Raw genomic sequence first — 19,384 nt, forward strand, 5'->3', positions numbered from 1 at the left:
CTAAGAACTACTGTTTTTCACCACTATTACGGACTTGTTTTTTTTTACCCTGGATCTCTTCCTTCAGGGAACTCTCCTTTCCCCACTTGACATCGTCCTGGTGGGGTGATCATTTATAGTGAGGGCCCTAATACCACCGTTCCCACCCACCTGCCCACCCACTCCCTTGCTACACAGCTGGACATGTGACCCGGCCTGGACCAATCACAGAACTACATCTTCTGGACATTGTTATTGGTCCAAGGGGGGCCATAGAATAAACCCAGACAGAACAGATCAGAACCTTCCCACACACGTTGGCTTAGAATGCTCTAAGAGAGCAGTCCCCAGCCTTTTTGGCACCAGGGATCAGTTTTGTAGAAGACAATTTTTCCACAGACTGGGGTTGGGTGGATGGTTTCAGGATGATTCAAGCGCATTACATTCAAGTTCACCTCCTGCTGTGCGGCCTGGTTCCTAACAGGCCCAGACAAGTACCAGTACGTGGCTTGGAGGTTGGGAACCCCTGCTCTAAGAGACTGGGTCTCCCTTCCTTTTGGATCACTAATTGCCAACAGCCATCTTTCCTGTCTTTCTCATGTGGAGAAAGCCTACCTGAGTCAAGCTAGGATATTATGGGAAGCAGAATCCTGACTGTGAACCCCTAGATCCAGCCATGCCTGAAACTGGTACACTTAATGTGCACTAATAAAGTCTATTTTGCTTAAGCTTTCTAACTAATATAGCCCCTTAGTGGTCCCAGGTTAAAAATGTTTTTTTCAGGAACTTGCCCCCCCCCTTTTTTTTTACCAAGTTAAGCTATCAAAAACAGCCAATCCGAGCTTTAGACCAGCCTGAGCTCAGCCAGAGATGCCTAGCTGGAACTCATTAACCTGTGCGTGGCCTTATCTTCACAGCTAAGGCATGTTCTGTGTAGGTTCTGAAATATCTGTGATGGTTTAAGGCAGGGATCAGCAAATTACGGTCCATGGGCCAAATCTGCCCCAGATTGTTTCTGTGAAGGTTTATTGGAACAGCCATATCCATTCATTTACATATCAGGCCTGGCTGTTTTGTACTCCAATGGCAGAGTTGAGTAGTTGTGACAGGGACCATATGGCCCACAAGGCCTGAAATAGTTACTGTTTGGTCCTTTACAGAAAAGGTTGTTGCCTCTGCTTTAAGGATATATATACCTGTCATAATACAACATATGGGAGATATGAAATTGAAGTGACTTTAAAATCCCAATTATTGTTTATGGAACCTTTAGGGATCCTCTGGTCCAGGGATACCAGCAGGGGCCCGGGGAACCAGAATGTACTGCTGGGCCTCTGGCATTAAAGCTGATGTTTCTGTTACCAGTAGGATGCGCTGACTTGACCCATGTACTTGCCCTCTGGCCTTTATGACCTTAAGTGGCTTTGAATGAAGGCCAGAGGGAGTTGAGGGTCTAGGTGCCAACAAAGTTATACAGAAAGGACCCAGGCTCAGCCCCCTGCTTTAATCCTTAAGGCAGATGAAAGAAGTCCAGGTCCCTACAGTAATGCTGACCCCCTGCACCTTGGGGCCAAGCCCCGCCAGACCCCCACTCCTCACTCCCTCTCCCGGAGGCCTTACCATGCCTGGTTCGCCATTGTCTGCTGCAGAGGTCTTGCGGACTGCTTTACTCTGTAGCCCTGTTGAAACTGCTATGAGAAAACAAAAGCTGAAGTCACTGCTGCCTGGTTCAAGGGCCAGAAGGACAAGGTGGGCTGCAGCACTCTCTCCAGATGGGGTGGGGGGTCAGGCCTGGCCCAGGTTTGGAGCCAGGGAGGACGCTTCCCAGCTCAAGCACTGGGATGGCTTTGGGGAGCACAACAGGAGGGCTTAGGTGCCAAAGAAGCCATTCGCCTGCTTCCAGGCAAGACAGCAGGTTGGTGGGGCCAGAAGGAGGGCTGCTGCTGCCTGGGGTTTCAGCAGGGATGGTGGCAGTGGCCATAACCATCGGAGATGTGGGACCTGGACAAACGCTCTGACCGGGGGAGAACTTGGGGCGACTTAACTGCCTACCGCTCTCTGTATGGGCCGAGCCCGCTAGGTGGTTGCAGAAAGAGCCATTGTTAACTCTGACCTTACTCTGAGACTCAGTAGAGGTGGAGGGGCCTTAACATCATCTTATCCAGCCTTTCTTTGTGAAGATCAGGGGGCCAAAGCCCAGAGAGACACAGTGACCTTCATAAGGTCACCCAGGAGGTCAATGGCAAAAGTGGTTGTGGCTACCGATGAGGCACTTAGGCTCTGAGACTCCATTTCCTCACTGGCGAAACAGCTGTACTGATCCTGTCGTGCACAGGACTTTATAGGATGAAAAGGCAGTCATGATCATGATCATGATCAAATGTGCCAGGCACTTAGGATGTGCCAGGCTCAGCTCCAAGGGTGTTACATGTATCAACACATGTTAAGTCACCCAGCAATCTTTAAGGAAGGTGCTGTTATTAATCCCCATTTCACAGACAAGGACACTGAGTCCCCAAGAGATCACACAGGGAGTAGTGGAGCCACAATTCCAACCCACATCTGTCTGACTCGGAACACATCGTTCTCTCAGGTCCCCCATGTTTTGTAGTCCCGGGCTCATATGTCCGTTTCACCTACACCCTGTCATCTGCAAAGTGGCCAAGTGTGGAGGCAAGGGAGGGCCGAGGGGACAGCCAGGCTCCTGACCTACTGGGAGGCTGGTTTTCATGATGACGGGCTCGGGGATCTTCCAGAAGCCATTGTCCTCGTCCCAGCAGGCCTCGCGCCTGATCTTCTCCAGGTTACTGTAGTTACAGTCCCGGCGGATCAGGGGTTGCACCTGCTCCAGGAGCTGCTGGAACAGCATGAAGTCACGTTCCTGTCGCCGGATGGTGGCCAAGTAATCGATCTTCTCGAGCTCAAACTCGGACTGCAGATCTTGAATCTCTACCTCTGCCGCCCGAAGCTGAAAACATCGCATGACAAGCTGTGAGCAGGAGAGACACCAAGCCATTTCACCATCCATCCAACCTGCCACCCACTAACTGCCCGTGCAGCCAGCCATTCACCATCTGTGTGTTGACCCGCTCATCCATCCATTCTATCTCCGTACCTGCTCACCATTCTTTCATTTATTCATTTGCCTCTCCCTCCACACCATCTTTCCATCCACCCACTCACTCACCCACCTCGTCACTCAGCACTTAAATGAGCACCTACTGTGTCCACAGCCCTGCAGAGGGCAGGATGGGAAGTTCCTCATCCACCCCCACTGCCGACCCTTGGTCACTATCCCACACTCACACATTTTATTCAGGAGCCTTTCAGCAGGCTCCACACAATACTATGGACACCACCGTCCTCAAAGATCTCAGAGAATTGTACAAGTTCTTTTTTTTATGGGGAGCAATAGGCAAAAACTCTGAGCTTCAGCCATCCCACTGCCGCAATCCTGTTACGATGTGACAACCGTTGGACTAGAGTTAGGAGGTATTAGTGACTGTCACAGAGGCAGAACCTCATTCTCTCTGTTCTTGCCTCGCTCCCCACGCTCAGCCACGACCACGTCTTTTGTTCCCAGAAGCACGAACCCTCGTTCCCAGCCCTGGCCCCTCTTTGGGCCCAGAGTGCTCTCCCTTCAGGTCACCACATGGCCCGCTTGCTCTCTCTTATCATTCAGGTCCCACCTTAGAAGTTGCCACCCACTTCACAACTTCCCTGTCCCCCCACCTAAGGGAGCCCCCAGAACTTCTGGGGCTCTGTTAATGCTCAGTTCCACTATCCGGGTACCGGTTTCATGTTGCATTCACTTTGTGGAAATGAATTAAGTTGTACGTTTGTGATCTGGGTGTTTGTATGTCAATAAAAGTGGAGAAATAAGGCCGCCTCCCCTCCCTGGTATCTCCTCATAGCGCTATCACTGCGATATTCCTTGTGTGTTTCTCTGTTATTACACACACACACACACACTCACACACACACACACACACACTAGAAAGTAAGCTCCAGGACAGCAGAGACACACCCGTCACTGTAACTGTTGCCACACCAGGGCATGAAACACAGTGGGCACATAATAGATGCTTGTGTAAAGAATGCATGAATGCCCACCTGGGGCCGTGGGGGAGGGGCAGGCAGGTGGGGGTGGGGGCCTAACCTTCCTCTGCACCTTCTCCAGCAGCTTGCTCTTGGCCCTAACTTCCTCCTGGATGGAGTCATACACGTTGAGCAGCATCCAGTCCCCACCGTCCTCGTCCGAGGTCTGCAGGGCTGCCACCAGCTGCTTTCTGCGCTCGTCTGCGTAGCGTTTCCGTCGCCTGTGCTTCTCCTTCAGGTCCTTGTTCTTGGCCTGCTCCCCACCAACCACCTGCTGCTCCAACAGCTGCAAACTGTCAGCATGGAGGAGAAAGCCAACATGACAACGTCTGCCGGTCACTGAGCACCTATTGTCAGCATGACCACCTGGAATCCTTCCAACAACCGCCTTTGCAGGGCGTAAACTGAGGCTGAGAGGTGATACAGCTGGTTCAGGGTCAGAACCAAGGTTCCTACCAGATTACCTAACTCAACCACAGCGGTGGCTGTGCCCAAAAGGAAGGGCGAGAACCTCCCTGTGGGCCCTGAGCTAACAACCCTCCTGCCGCCCAGTGCTGATAGTTAACAGCAGAGCAGGCTCCTGGCTGTGCTCCAGGTGAGGCAACCTGCAGGATCAGAATAAGGCCTGGCTGTGGAAGTGTTCCATATATTCAGTGCCCTTGAGGGCATTATGCTAAGCAAAGTCAGGCCAACAGAGAAAGACAAGTACCGTCTACTCTCAGCTCTCACTGTATTGCACCCTGGCCAGGTAGCTCAGTTGGTTAGAGCATCATCCTGATGCACCAAGGTTGTGGGTTCAATCCCTGGTCAGGACACATACAAGAAACAACCAGTGAATGCATCAATAAGTGACCAACAAATCAATGTTTCTCTCTCTCTCTCTCTAAAAAAACAAACAAACAACCGTAGCTCTGGCTGGTGTGGCTCAGTGGATTGAGTGCCAGCCTGCGAACCAGGGGGTCTCCGGTTCAGGTCCCAGTCAGGGCACGTGCCTGCGTTGTGGACCAGGTCCCTGCTTGGAGGTATGCGAGAGGCAACCGATCTATGTGTCTCTTGCCCATCGATGTTTCTCTCCCTCTCTTTCTCCCTCCCTTCCCCTCTCTCTAAAAATAAAAAAAAAGTCTTCTAAAAATTAAAATTAATTAATAAGCTGTATTGTATATTTGAAAGTTGTTGAGAAAATACATTTTAGAAGTCCTCATCACAAGAAAAAAATTTTTGTAACTATTTATGGGGATGGCTGTTAACTAGACTTCCAGTGGTGGTTGTTTCGCAAACATGGAATCATTACACAGTGTACTGGAAACTAATGTGTATGTCCATTATACTTCAGTTTTTTAAATGCAAAAAAATACATTCAGTGCGCAATGTTTAATCAGGCAGGAATATGTATAGTACATTTTAAAAAATATTTATATCTGAAATGTTCAAAAATGTTTAGAGTTCTTCCCTTTAAAGGGACAAGTTTTAAATAACCACCCAGAAAGGCCTCTGTGGAGCTCCTCACTGCCTAGTAAAGCACCACAGAAGTGTTTCAGACGCTGCCTAGTTCCAAAGGGACTCAGGGATTCTCTACAGGGGGTGGTCCTGCTCAAGGGGAAGAGCGGATTCATGCAAACTGAGCGGCAGGGCTCAGGGTCAGCTTCAGGCTCGGCGCTAAGAGGGGCGGCAGCCAGGGCGGAGGGAGCCACGTCCAAGTCCCCGCTCTGCTCAAACTCAGGCCTTGTAGGGCCCACATCAGGATGAAGCCCAAGTCCTGGGGGTCACACGGGGACTCTCTGTGTTCTCTCCCTCTGCACCCCACCACTCCTCCCTCACCCTGGCTTTAACTTGCCGTTCGTCCTTCTCCAAACACCCCAGCTGTTTCCTCCCTCTGTGCCTTGTGCCACCTTGGCTGTGCCCTGCATCTCAAATGCCACCTTCGAGGCCTCTGTCATGCAAACCTTATTCAGGCGTCCCTGCCTAGGAGAAGGCTTCCCTGACTGCACTGCAGACCTCATCATGACAGCTGCAGGCCCTGCTGCATTTGAGCCTCACAACAAGCTTCTCCAGCTGGAACTCGCGCTCTCAGGTATAGATGAGCAGCTCAGGTACAGAGAGGTTTGATGTCAGCCCCATGGAAGAACGAGGTAGTGGTGGAGGCGGACGGGAACCCAGGCGGCCAGCTGCACAGCCCACTCACTGCAAACTGCTGCAGACCCTGGCCCTGTGTACCTGCCTCCCCTGCACCATGAGCCCCTTGAAGGACAAGGTGGCGTCTCCCTCATCCTTGCACCCTGGTGCCCAGCACATAGTAGTTGCTCAGTTAATGTTTGAACTACAGACTGTGGACTGGGCGGAGGCTGGACCCCTGGCCACAGGGCTGACACTAGTCACATTTACAGAAGCAAGAACCAAGGCTCAGAAATGTTAAGTGACTTGTACAAAGCTGCACAGCCAGTGAGGAAATCCCAGCTCCCCAGGTGGCCCTGGGGTGGCTTGTCCCCAGGGGGAGCAAGTTTTCCATGGGGGTGGGGCACCGGGGGCTTGGCTGGGACTTGAGGAAAGCCTGTGTCACCTGCCCTGGGTCTCTGAAACCTAAAGGCCAGGCCCTGCAGAAGTCCCAGAGCAGGAACCTGATGGGACATGGTGGTCCCCTTGCAGCTTCAGAGCAGGCCCCACCCACCTGGCTGACTCCAGCACCTTCCTGCCCCACTGCTCAAGCACGCCAGGAGGGAGAGCTTGGTGAGGACTCGGTGGAGCTTGGGAAAAATCTATGGGCACCCCCATACCTGGGGCTAGGTCCTTCCCACCCCACCACCGAGGGGTCCTGCCAGCAAGCTGCAGCACCTACCGGGCAAGCACCTGCTGCTGGTCCACAATGGGCATCACATCATCGGTCAGCATGGCCACCACCATGCCCACACTGTTCCTTCTCAAACTTGTCATGGCCAGCAGGGGCTGTGCCTCAGCCTTGGTCCCCATGCCAGGCTCTGCTGCCAACACCACCTCTTTGGCCACTTCTGAGCCGAGGTCAGCCTCCTGAGCACAAAGAGAAACCTGGGTGGAGGTGGGGAGCCAGCCCTTGACATAAGCTCACAGTGGCCTCAGTCCCACATGGGGACATTACAGCTCTCACATCTGGACGGGTCACTTCTGGCTCAGGGACACCAGTTATACAAAAACGCACCAATCACGTTCCTACTGCGCCCATTTCCACCAACACCCACCAGCAGTCTCCTGGTTTCCTCTCCCGCCCACACCATCCCGGCCTCAGGAGGCTGCTGGCGCCATTTTCTTTAAGTACAGAATGATCAGAGCCCTTCCTGCTCAGAGCCCTTCACGACCCCCACTGCATTCGCAGTAAAATCGTCTTTTCCACAGCCTGCCACGCCTCCCTGCCTGCTCCCTGCATCCCCACCCCCACCCCCTGCCCACCCTGCTGCTTCTCAGGCCTCGTTTTCTGCTGCTGAGAAAGTCAAGACCTTTCCAGCCACAGGACTTCGGCACTCGCTCTCCCCCAGTGCCTTTCCCCTCCTAGGGTCCCAACTCGATGTCATCTTATAGCCAGGGCTCCCCTGGCCACCCCAACTGCCACCTACTAAGAGCTTGCATTGTGCCCGCTCCTTCCCAGTGATCAGGCCCAGAGGCTGGCAGGTAGTTTTCTCTCTCCAAAAACGTGAGGGACTTAAAGCCTTCCTCTCGTTCCCTGGCCCGTTGCGCTCTCTTAAGCAGAAAAGGGTGGGGCCTGGGAGCAGCAGTGTTCAACATGCCCCCCTTGCCCCAAGTGGGGACCATGACAGTGGCCCAGGGCCCCCAGCTGCTGCCTGAAGCCCCCCGCCTGCTCACACTAGGGCTCTGCTTTCGAGCAGGGTGCCGGGGCGGAGGGAAGTGTGAAAACCACCACGGGAGGGGGGCCTCTTATGAACCTCAGTAATAAGAGGTCCAGCAGCTCCTCCTGTTTGCTTACGGCTCAGCCATGGGCCGTCTCTGAGGAGCTGCGCGAGAGCTGGGGTCGCTGTCCCTGTGTTATGGGTGAGGAAGCGGAGGCCCGGAGAGGGAGGGGACAGGTGGAGTGTCACAGGAAGGACCGGGCAGCTACGGGTCCTCCCACCACACAGAGAGCCGATCCAGGGGTACTCACAGTCCCAGGCAGAAGGTCGCCCTCTGCCTCAGCTTCAGACCAGAGGTCACTGGGCTCCAGGGAGGGGTGCTTGCAGGGGAATGGGTGGGGGAGAAAGAGGGACCATTGACCAGCATCAGCCTCTGCTCCCCTGCTCCAACCCCCCTTTGCTCCCCAACCCCACCACCTCCTCCTGCCTGTCACTGTGGAGAGAAGGGGTGGAAGGAGGGTGACAAAATGAAGGGAGAGAAGAGAGAAGAAAGGAAATGAGCCCCGTATTGCCTCATGTGAAGCACACATCGGCCCCATATTACAGATGAGGAAACTGAGGCCCAGGAAGTGACTGTCCACGGTCACATGACTGAGTAAGTGGCACTGCTGGTACCTGAACTCAGTTCTGTTGGACTCAAAGGCCTGTGCTCTACACATACACACACACACACACACCCCACACCACACACACACCACACAGCATACACACACCACACAGAAAGGAAGAGAAAGGAAAGCAAAGGGAGGAAAGGAACAAAGGAAAGAAAAAAGGGGGAAAAATTTCAACATAAAAAAAGAGGGCTGACAGGTGAGAAGACCGGCAAAGGGGCAGGCGGAGGGGGAGCAGTGTGGCGGGATGCTCGGAGGGTCCCTGATAGGTAGCTGGGTCCCTGCAGCCCCCAGGCCAGCTCACTGCTCTGGTCCTACAAGAGCCTGAGGGCTAACCGAGGCCTCCTCCAGCTCTCTCAGGCCTGGAAGCTCGGTGTAACCATGGCAACTCAGCAAACTCCCCTGCGGGCGTGCCTACACCAGCAGAACAGGTGGGCCCCTGACAGAGCCCTGGATCTCCATCCCAGCTTCCCTACTGATTCACAGAGCAGGACATGAAGCTTCTCCTCCCAGCCCCCTGCAGGGGTGCCCTGAGCCGGCCACCGAGTCACAGCCACCACAGGTGGCAGAGTCGAAGCTGGTACTGCCACAGATGTGAGATGTCTGTGTACACCCCGTGACCTTCATGCCCCCGCTGAGCTCTGTCTGCGCCATTTCTGCCTAGCACCCTGCATGACATCAGCTACCTGCACGGGGAACTTGGTTACATCCACCTGGGGCGTGTCTTCCTGGGCTACAGTGGAGGAGAGCTGGGCCAGCTTGGCTTCCACCTCGGCAAATGGGTCATGCAGGTGTGGCAACAGCTCCAGGGGCATCAGCTGGGGCTCCTCTTCCTGTAGGAAGGGCTCCTCCTCCAGGAGGGCCTCCTGGCTAAGCTCCTCGCCCAGGAAGTATGTGCTCTTGGCCTCCACCTCAGGCATGGAGGACAGCTCCAGGTTGGATGGCTCTCTGAGCCCAAGGAGGGCCTCAGCCATGGAGGTGTCTTCGAGTGTAGATGACTCATCAGATCCTAAAGAAATCTCAGACTTGAAGGCCTCCACTTCAGGCAGGTCCTCAGCCCAGGGAGGAAGCCCGGTCTTGGAGACATCCTCACTGGGGTGCGTGTAGGCTGTGGAGCAGACCTCAGGTATAACAGCCATTTCATACTGGAAAGCAGGTGAGCACTCAGACGTGTTGGCAAACTCAGCCTCGGACGTGACGTCGGCCTTGCAGAGGACTTCTGCCTTCAGGACAGCCACTGCAGATAGACAGCTTCCTTCAGCTCTTTGAAGGTTAGAATGTGCGGAACCTTCCCTGGAAGCTAGTCTCAAACCCACTGTTTCCAAGAGACCACCTGAAGAGTCAGAGCCTCCCAGGCCCCCAAGATTCGGTTCCCATCTCTGCCCCAGTACCCTCTATCCTCATCAGAACTCAAACCCTGTCTCCTTCCACCTCTTCCAGGAAGCCTTCCATGACCAGCCCCAGCTGTTAAGTGCTAGGCTCTTACCACCCTGCCTTGGGAATGCTTTTAACAAGAAAGCCTGTGGGTCTTACTGCCTCCAAGGCTGACAAGTGCCTGACCAGCAGATTGCACCCCCAAAACCCCAAGAGGTGCCCCTTAGGGCACCCAGACCGAGGCTCTTGTCCCCGGGATGGATAGGACCCATAGGAGTTAAGTGAACACTGTGGATGAATGTTAGAGAATGAGTAAAATCACTCAGAGAATATTCAAACTGGATTGGAGGGAACGCTCTGAAGGACAGAAAATGGTAGAACCTGTCCCTCCCTTCCTCCTCTGGGTCTAGACCGAGACTGGCACCTTCCTGCCAGCCTGGACGGGACTGTGATCACACAGACCTCCTCGGTGCTCCCAGCTCACAGGCATCAGACCACCCCTTCTACATCCCACCGGCTTGTTTGCCGCTTGTGTCCTGGGCTCCCCTGGGACATTGCGGATGTTCCCCAGTTCAGCGGTCTGACCCTTTCCAAGCCTTGGTGTGCACACTTGAACATGGGGACTCCATGAGTCCTCGCTCCCTAAGGGGGCTCAGTGGAAGCACCCACCCAGTATCAGGCACACAGCAATGCCCAATAAATGGTACTGATGAGGTGCCCAGTAGCATCGTCATTACGAGATGGAGTCTACAATGCTTGGGTGAGCACTAGGAAGTCAGCGCTGCTTGGTAGCACGAGTGTTTGATGGTGATGGAGTGGAACATTCTAGAATGTCAAAAAGAAGACAGATAGTTCCAAGAAGGGTAACGTTCTTACTGATGATTGAATGCTTATGATGGGATGTGGTTGCTTTGGTAACAGATGGACTCAAAAGTAAAAGGAGACTATAGAAAATGGAGGAACTCTAGAAAGGGACTTGCCTATGAAACATGGGGGATACGTTACAACTCTAAGTTGGGCAAGGCATCACGATATAGTGCTGTGGGTGAGAACATTAGCTCTGGGGTTCAAATTCTGGCTCTACTTTACCTGCTGTGTGACTAGGGGCAAGTCACTTACCCTCTCTGAGCCCCACTTGCAGCATTTATAAAATGAGAGTGATTGTGGCACCTACCTCGCCGGGCTGCTATGAGAAGTAAACAGAACTGATCCCAGCGTGTACCAAGTGCTCTATAAAAGTCAGGCAGTAAAATGAGGAGGAAAGCACGCTGGCCTCCCCTGACAGCCCACCAGCCCGGGCCGGGCGCCCACCTGTCTCCTTGCGCAGGCTCTCCTCCAGTGTGGACAGCTTCACGTTGTACAAGTTGCGCATGGCAGCGATGTCCTCCTCCAGCTGGGCCCGGGACTCCTGCTCTGCCTCATAGTCAGCCTGCAGCTGGGCCAGGCGCTCCTCATACTCCTTGGGCGGGGGTGGGGTGGGGAGGGTGGGGGGGGTGGGGGGCAGGGGCAGCACAGGGGGCAGCATTTTATTACCATTTCAAAACACAGCTTTCCGTATTCCTTTTCTTTTCTTTTGTTATTCAAGAAATCCAGAAAACACAAATAAGCCAAAAGAACAGAATTAAAATTGCCTACCCAATACTGGGATAATTAATGGCTAGTGAAGACACTTCTGAACTTTTCTCTATGCATTTTAATGGGTTAATATTGTAATACACGTATTTTTTGTCGTCTCTTTTTCCACACAGCAATATATCATGAATACCTTTCCGCATTGACAAATATGTTTTAACCAAATGGTCCTCAGCCTGGTCCTCCCACTCACCCCTCCACATTTCCTGTCTCACCCTGCACGGAAAACCTGAAGCCGGTAGGCGTGAGCTTCCTCACCTTACTGGCCCCACACCTTCTTGTCCACCTGCATGCAGGTCTACCTGCCCAAAGCTCCGCATCCTCTCTCGTGAGAGTAAATGAACCATCCGAGGCTGAGCGCCCCCATGCGTGGACTTTGCTCTTTCAATTCCCACCTGCCTCCTACTCCGTGGACTTCTGCCTCGGCTCTAGACCATTTCCAGCAGTTTACAAAACCTGCTCTATCACTTCCAGCATTAGAAGCAATAAAACTTCCTCAGCCGCATGTGTGCCTCCAGCTATGGTATTTAGTAGGCGCTCGAAAAATGCTTGTTGATGATTGAATGGGGGCTGGATTGCAAACCCCAATGATGAGACACCTGTTGCAGCAGCAGGAGAGCTGCTATGATACCCAACCCAGAGATGAGAAACAGGCCCGGAGAGTTGAAACAACCCGCCCAAGGTCACAGAGCCTGCAAGAACTAGACTTGCAGAATGTAAAAGCTCAACGGACCCTAGGAATCTTCTAGTTCAAATCCCGCCCCATACAGCTGGGGGAGTGTACACACACTCACACCCCCAGCTCAAGGCTGAGTCAATTCCTGTCCCTGCACCCTCTCAGCTCCACACAGGGGTCACCTCCCTCCTCCCGAGCATCCTGACTGGTTCTGGAATGGAAGAGAGGGAGGACAGGCACTCTCCACTGTTCCTCAAGTGTGGCTCACGGAATGAACTCTAGGGTCAGGACACAAGCTTGGTGGTGGCGGCCTAAGGTGGCAGTGCTCCCATGCAGCGGCCACTGGGCTGGCTGCCCACGTGGAGGAGGCAGGCAACACCCCCCTTCCCAGAGCAGAAAGACCCTCCCGCCCACACAGTGTCTCTTCTCCCTGTTGACCACTAGGGAGCGGTGCCTGCCCACCCAACGGGTCACCGACAGGGAGGAAGGTTCCATCCCACCTGCGGGCGGACCCTTCCCTCCTCTAATGTTTTGTGATCAAGGTCCACCTGTCGCTCTGTAATTCCAAAACCCACTCTGAACCCCCAAAGTTTGATTTCTCTCATTCTGTGAGCTTGGGCTCAGCCACCCCCAAAGGCCCCCAAGTCACCCTGCCCAGGAACCCCCAGCAAGGAGAAGACAGATGGAGCAGCTGGGCTCCTAGAACCTTCGCAGGGGCCAGGACAGGCGCATCAGGGCCCCCTGAGCCTCTCCCTGAGCAGTAACAGCTTCTGCCTGTCATGGGCTGCACTTGGGGACACGTAGGTCCAGTTCCCCCCGCCCTCTAGCCCACAGGCCTTGCCTGGTCTGCCCCCCAGAGGCTAGGCTCCAGGCCCTCACAGCCTGACCAGGGCTCCCAGACCCTCAGAGCTGGTTCCACCTGAGGTCATAGTTGAGTAGCAAAGGCCCAGCAGCAGACACGCCCAGGCCCCAGGCCCCGCAGAGCTGTTCCTGCTGGCGTTAAGTATCCGCCAAGAAAAAGCCACGGCCCTCAACAGACTATCAAATGTCAAACCCCAGCACATGCTCGGATCTCAGAATGTGGCCTTTAAATAGCAGGAGCCTCTGGAATCCAACAGAGCCTGGAGTCGGGGCCGGGAGCTAGGAGGCTCCGCCACATCTGGCTGTGTTAAGTGCCCTTCTGGGGATCAGCCCCGCATCTGTAAACCTGTGTTATCTGCCCTGCTGGTTCCCATGGATCCTGGGAGGAGGGCCCAGGTGCCCCCGGGTGACAGCTTCTGGGAGGCCAACATGCCACTCATCCGCTGGTCACATGGGCACCAAGGGGCTCCGCACTGCCCACGCCAGCTGCTCTGCTCCAAGCCCAGGCTCCTTGGCACCTGCTGAGGGGACTGACTCCTTGCTCTCCGGCCTCCCCCACCTTCGCACGGGCCATTTCTACTACCAGGAATGCCTTCTCCGCGCCCCCCAATCCACCGCCACGCCTTCCTGCAGTGCTGAGGAGCCCCGACATGCCTGCAGACGCCCCTGCACCCTTTTCTGTTCTCCCACTGATGTGGGATGCACTGGACTCTGGAGTTAGGAACCTGAGTCCCAGTCCCAGCTCTGACCCTCCTTAGCTGTATGACCTTGGGCAAGTCATGGCACCTCCCTGAGCCTCAGCTTTCTGAGCTCCAAAAAGGAGGTTGTGGTACCAACCCCAAGGCAATGGTGGGGATGAAATGGCATCATTCTGGAGATGCTCTCCCACCAGCCCCACCTGCCCGTCCATTCTGCCCCCTGCTCTGGGTCTCACCTCCCGGATCAGCTGCTTCTCAGCCTCGGTGTCGTGCTGGGTCACAGCTGGGGGCAATGGCTTCTCCTCAAGCTGGACAGGGTTCAGGAGCCCCTGACTGGACAGCAGGACTGGAAGGAAAACAGAAATGAGGGGCTGTGATGGAGGGGCACACCATGTGCAGAAACTAAGCAGCATCTGTAAAGACAGCCACACGCTCATTCAAAAAAACTTCAAAGTACTAAACTTGTTTGAAGCAAGTCTCTACGTAAAGCTAATTTATTCAGTCATTTAAGAAATAGTTCGTGAGCACCAGATGTTCTAGGCACTGGGGATGCAGCATTGAACAAAACAGACAAAGCTCCACACCCACACATTGAATTTTCAACGGGGGGGAGAAAGGAGAAAGGCAAACAAAGCAAACTCATGACATGTTTACATGTTGCAAGGAGACAGAACGCCGGGAGGATGCTCAGGAGTAAGGACGAGGGGGAAGGGTTGCAATTTAAATAGTGGGCAAAGGGATGACCTCGTACAAGGTAAGAGGAAAGCAGTGATCTGAAGAGGTGAGGAGGGCAGAAGTCCTGGGGACAGACAGAAGGGAGCAGCGAGTGCAGAGGTCCTGAGTAACCAGGGGCCTGGGATATCCCTGGAGCAGCCAGGAGGCCAATGTGGCTGGGGCACAGTGAGTGTGGGAGAGTCTGGGCGAAGAGGAGGTGGCAGAGGGAATGGGGCCAGATCATGGAGACCGTGCAGTCATGGGGAGGGCCTCAGCTTTGACTTTGGGTTAAAATGGGGTTTGCACGGGGCAGCGAAAAGACTTGCGTTTGAACAGGGTCTGCCTGGCTGCTGTGTGGAGAATGGACTGAGGGGGTAAAGGGCAGACCCCAGGAGGCCTCTTGGAGCCTCCACAGTAAGGCAGGTGAGAGATGACAGTGGCTCAGGCCAGGGGGACAGCAGTGGGCAGGTCCTGGACATGCTCTAAAGGTAGAGACAATAGGATTGGATATAGACTTGAGTTTTTGAGAAGCCAAGGATGACTTCAGGGGTTCTGGCTTGAACCCCGGGAAGGAGAGAGTTGCCACCAACTGGGTGGGAACAGCTGGGGGACAGCATTTTGGGGAGGATCAAGAGCTCAGTGTGGGACAAGTTAAGTTTCAAATGATTATGAGACAGTCTGGAACTCAGAGGCTACACTGTGTCAATCATTTTAACACAGCTCCTGGGCTTTATGATGTTTTGCCATCTTGATGGGCCTGCTGGCCAGGGAGAGGCTGCCCCTCCCAGTACCAGCTCATTCCTAGAGAGGGTGAACAACTGGTCAGTGAGCCCACCTTTCATGTAGAAACCAATCAACTTTGGGTCCACACCCCCAACCACCTTCTTGATCAAACTCTCACACACCAGAGCTCTAAATCCCCCCAGAGCCAGGTGCCAGACAAACAGGGACAGCCCGAAGCCCCAAGCCTGCTAGAATGATCCAGACTAGCCGGTCCAGAACTGTCCCTCTAGCCCTGCCTTGCCTTTCCCACAGAGACCCCCGAAGGGCTCTGGCCCAGGCTGTCCTCTGCTCCTGTCTCCCCGCCCTCAATGGTGCCTCCCCCGCAGCCCTGCGAGGTGTGCATGCCTCTCATTTCCAGGGTAACTGTGACATTAAACTTTTCTTTCAATGGCATTGGCCTCTCCGTGTCACCATTCAGTCACCCTTATAAATTAAGACCTGGACACAAGTCACATGGCCAGGCTGGAGGCCCACGGGTCGGAGCCATGTAGCATCGAGATGGTATTTAAAGCCACAAGACCCGAGAATCTACCTTCAGTGACTGTAAGGGAGGAGGGGCAGGGGACCGCCCCTGGGCTAATTCTGCCTTGGAAGGTTAGGGAGCGGGGAGCACCCCTGGGAGGGGACGGAGAGGGGGGAGGAGGACCAGGACAGAGAGTGTCCAGGAAGCAAGGGTTTCAAGGAGAAGGGAGGGGATCCACTGAGTGCATTGATGCTGAGGACGAGGTGACACCTGCCTGAGGACAGCTCACTGTATTGACCCACCAGGTGGTCACCCGTGACAAGGGTGGGCTCCATGGGATGGGGCACACAGCCTGCCTGGATTAGGGGCAAGAGAGAGGCAGCAGAGCAACTGGGGCCAGTGGGAACAGACAAGTTATCTCAATTTTTGCTGTCTGGGGGAGAGAGAAGTTTGCCAGCAATAAGAGCGGAGACTGGGGTGGAGCGGTCCATGCTGACGGCGCGGACTGTGTGGTGGAAAGGCACGGAGCTTTGAGCCAGACACCTGGTTTCCGGCCTGACTACAAACTAAAAGCACCAGGTATCGTCTAAGGAGCCTGAGTGCTAAACCCACATGCACATCTCATGCGATCCTGTTGTCACTACCGCCTCTACATCACAGATGAGGATGTTGAGGCGCAGAGGGGCCAAGCCGCTTGCCCAAGGAGCCAGGGTACAAACGGGCCATTACTGCTCGGCTCTCAGCTCACTGCCCCACATGGATCATTTCAGCCCCTGCCCCACGAGGCTGCCGTCTCCGGGGAGACACCGGCAGGGCCTCCCGACTCCTTCCTGCTACCTCTCTCCATTCCGCCATCTAGCTTCTCCTTCCCAGCCGTAGGGGTGACTAGGGGCAGGAGTGGGAAGCACGGAAGGAGGGGGAAGGCAGAGGGCCAAAGTGGAACCCCCACTGTGGTGCCCAAGGCCATTGCCATTCCTGCCCCTACCACCTCTACCTGCCCATGTGCTACCCCTCCACTCAGCAGAAGCACTTGAGGTTCCCCAAGTGGCATCTTTGCCCACACTGCCACTCTCATCCTGTCTAACAGGGAGACTTGTCGTCCCCCAAGACTCTGCTCAATGGTGGTCTGCTGGAAACTCCCCTCCCCACACCGCCCAGGAGATGAGGTGCCTGTGAGGCAGTCTGGATCTGATTCACCTTTGTGTCCTCCGTGGCCAGCACAGGTCCACACACAGAGCAGGTACTTAGGGGACTTGGCTGGATGGGTGGGTGAGTAGAGGGATGGGTGGGTAGGTGTGGGTGGGCAGGTGGATGGATGGGTGGGTGGGTAGGTGTGTAGAATGGACGGATAGTGAGCAAAGTGGGTGGGAGTTGGATGAACAGACACATGGACTCAGGACCGTTTCCCAAAAGTTTCTCAGACAAGAAAAAGCCTTGGAGTCCTTCAGGTGCAAGGAGCTTGCAGACCTGTGCTCTAGGTACAGGTTTCTACCTGCCAGCTGCCAGCCGAACGCCTGCGTGTGAGCGCTGCCATCACGAGACGCCTATCTGGGGGTGGGGGTAGGGGTGGGAGTGGGGAGTGAGTCACCCCTCTGCTAAGTGGCCCAGCGTTACAGTGCTGCCACAGAGACAGCAGGCAGACAGGGTGGTGACGGATGTGCAGCCCAGAGGCAGGGAGCAGGCGACAGAGCCCCACCCCCAGCTGATAGGCAGGATAGACAGACTGGCCCCTTCTCAGGGCATCAGCAAGCAGACACCATCCGGGCTTTCCCAAACCAGGGCTCTCCCTCACGGTCCCAAAGCTATGCTCCCATGAAGCCAAGAGGACCCGGGGCATCGCCACCACGTCTCAGACTCAGCCGGAGGCAGGCAGACTGAGACCCTTCCTGCCGCTCCCTCCTTCCTCCGAGCCGTCCCACCTGACAGGTGGCCAGGACCCATCTGCTGGGCCAGAATGGCCTTGAGCCTCTTGATCTCCTCCTGGTACTCGCGCAGCAGGGCGTCCTTGGGGTCTTCGTTGACGCGTGGCTTGTTCTTGATGTTCTTGGCTCGGTTGGCGTAGCGCAGCGTGCTGAGTGTCTCGTCATAGTTGTTGTCAGCGGGCGACAGGCAGGCCACCATCAGCGTCTTGGTGTTGCCGCCCAAGGAGTCCTGCAGCAGCCGCGTCAGCTTCGAGTCACGGTAGGGGATGTGCTTACAGCGCCCGTCCACCAGGGCGGAGATGACGTTGCCCAGCGCTGACAGCGACAGGTTGATCTTGGTGGCCTCCTTGAGCCGCTCCCCTGTGGCGCCTGTCTTGGACTGCCGCTCGCTGCCTGCCAGGTCCACCAGGTTCAGCTTGCCTGCCCGGAGGTGGTCCTTGCCCCGCTCATCTGCAAATAGACCGGGCAGAGGGCTGAGGGCCTTTAGGTAGGCACCCTGTGGTAATGGGGGCAGAGAGCGATCAGGCGCCGGGGGCTCCCCACCCACCGAGGGTCTCATTTCACCCATGAAGGAGGTGCTCTTACTGTGCCCACCTTACAGAGCAGGAAGCTGAGGCTCAGAAAGGGCATCTAACTGGCCTCGGCCTCCAGGGCCGTCTGATTCCAGGAAGCAGGGGTCTGTGACTGGCCCCACAGCTCCTACAGATATCTTGTGAGGCCAAAGGTGGGGATGGGGGGATGTGACTGGGTCCCCATGGAGTTGTATCCTTTAATGCAAAAAACACTGGCTTTGGAGTTTCTTGGACCTGGCTCCCATCCCAGTCCTGTCTCCTACTTGCTGTGTGACCTTGGCAGACCCAAGCACCTCTCTGATCCTTATTCTCCTATCAACCAAAGGAGACTACCAGTGGCTCCCCAGTAGGGTTGGTTGTTGGGAGGAGTAAACAACAGCGCATTTTCACAGGGTCTATACAGGGCCTGGCACAGAGCAGGTTTTCCTCTCCTCTGTTCCGCAGTGACTTCAGGCTGTGCTAGCAGGGCAGACCCCAAGTGCCAAGTGTGACAGGAGCTGGGTACTCTGTGGTTGGTAGCAGGGACTCAAGAGCACAGATTTTGGGGAACACAGACCTATGGGGATCCAAGCTGGATTCTACCCCTCAGTCACTGTGAGACTTGGAGAGATACGGTAACTTCACTTGACTCTGAGCCTCAGCCTTTCTCTCTGCACAGTGGGAATCACAGCCCACCCTGAAGGCTTGTGGGAGGACTGCACGGATAGCACGTATGGAAAGAGCTCAGGGTTGTGCCTGGCACATAGCACGTGCTCATCAAACGACAGCAAGCTGCTCTTAATACTATTAATGGTTCCTTTTTTGTCTCTAGACGGAACCATACACGGTTCCAAATAAGGTGAGATGGGGGCAGGGGCAAGGGCTTCCTCCTTCGTTTCCTGCTGGTTGAAACCAGAATTGGTCTAGTTTTGCCCATGAGCAGAGGAACCTGAAGTAAAAAAATAAAAGATTTGGCTGGTGCCCAGGACAGACTTGGACATGGGAGAGGCTTGATTCTTCGGGCTATTGCCAAAAAAGAAGAAAGGAGAAGAGGAAGAAAAAGAAGAGGAGGAGGAGGAGGAGGGAAAAGAAAGAAGGAGGAAGAGGAGGAGGAGGAAGGTAGAGGAGGGGGAAGGAGGGGCCTGGAACC

The 19,384-nt window shown here is 54.9% G+C and overlaps 1 protein-coding gene across 1 annotated transcript in view; it reads right to left on the reverse strand.

Annotated features, from left to right (window-relative positions):
* Positions 1-19,384, reverse strand: part of KIF17 (kinesin family member 17) — a 32,750-nt gene that overhangs the window by 2,137 nt on the left and 11,229 nt on the right. The window contains exons 5-13 of the mRNA XM_090271479.1: positions 17,681-18,133; positions 14,038-14,147; positions 11,246-11,393; positions 9,247-9,797; positions 8,201-8,269; positions 6,911-7,098; positions 4,139-4,370; positions 2,689-2,947; positions 1,600-1,670 (exon numbers count right to left, since the gene is read on the reverse strand). Of these exons, the coding sequence (XP_090127605.1) occupies positions 1,600-1,670; positions 2,689-2,947; positions 4,139-4,370; positions 6,911-7,098; positions 8,201-8,269; positions 9,247-9,797; positions 11,246-11,393; positions 14,038-14,147; positions 17,681-18,133 (2,081 nt within the window). The remainder of the gene's footprint in view (positions 1-1,599; positions 1,671-2,688; positions 2,948-4,138; positions 4,371-6,910; positions 7,099-8,200; positions 8,270-9,246; positions 9,798-11,245; positions 11,394-14,037; positions 14,148-17,680; positions 18,134-19,384) is intronic.

The sequence above is a fragment of the Furipterus horrens genome, unplaced genomic scaffold (assembly GCF_987537825.1).
Source record: "Furipterus horrens unplaced genomic scaffold, mFurHor1.1.pri manual_scaffold_3, whole genome shotgun sequence".
Lineage (NCBI taxonomy): Eukaryota > Metazoa > Chordata > Mammalia > Chiroptera > Furipteridae > Furipterus > Furipterus horrens.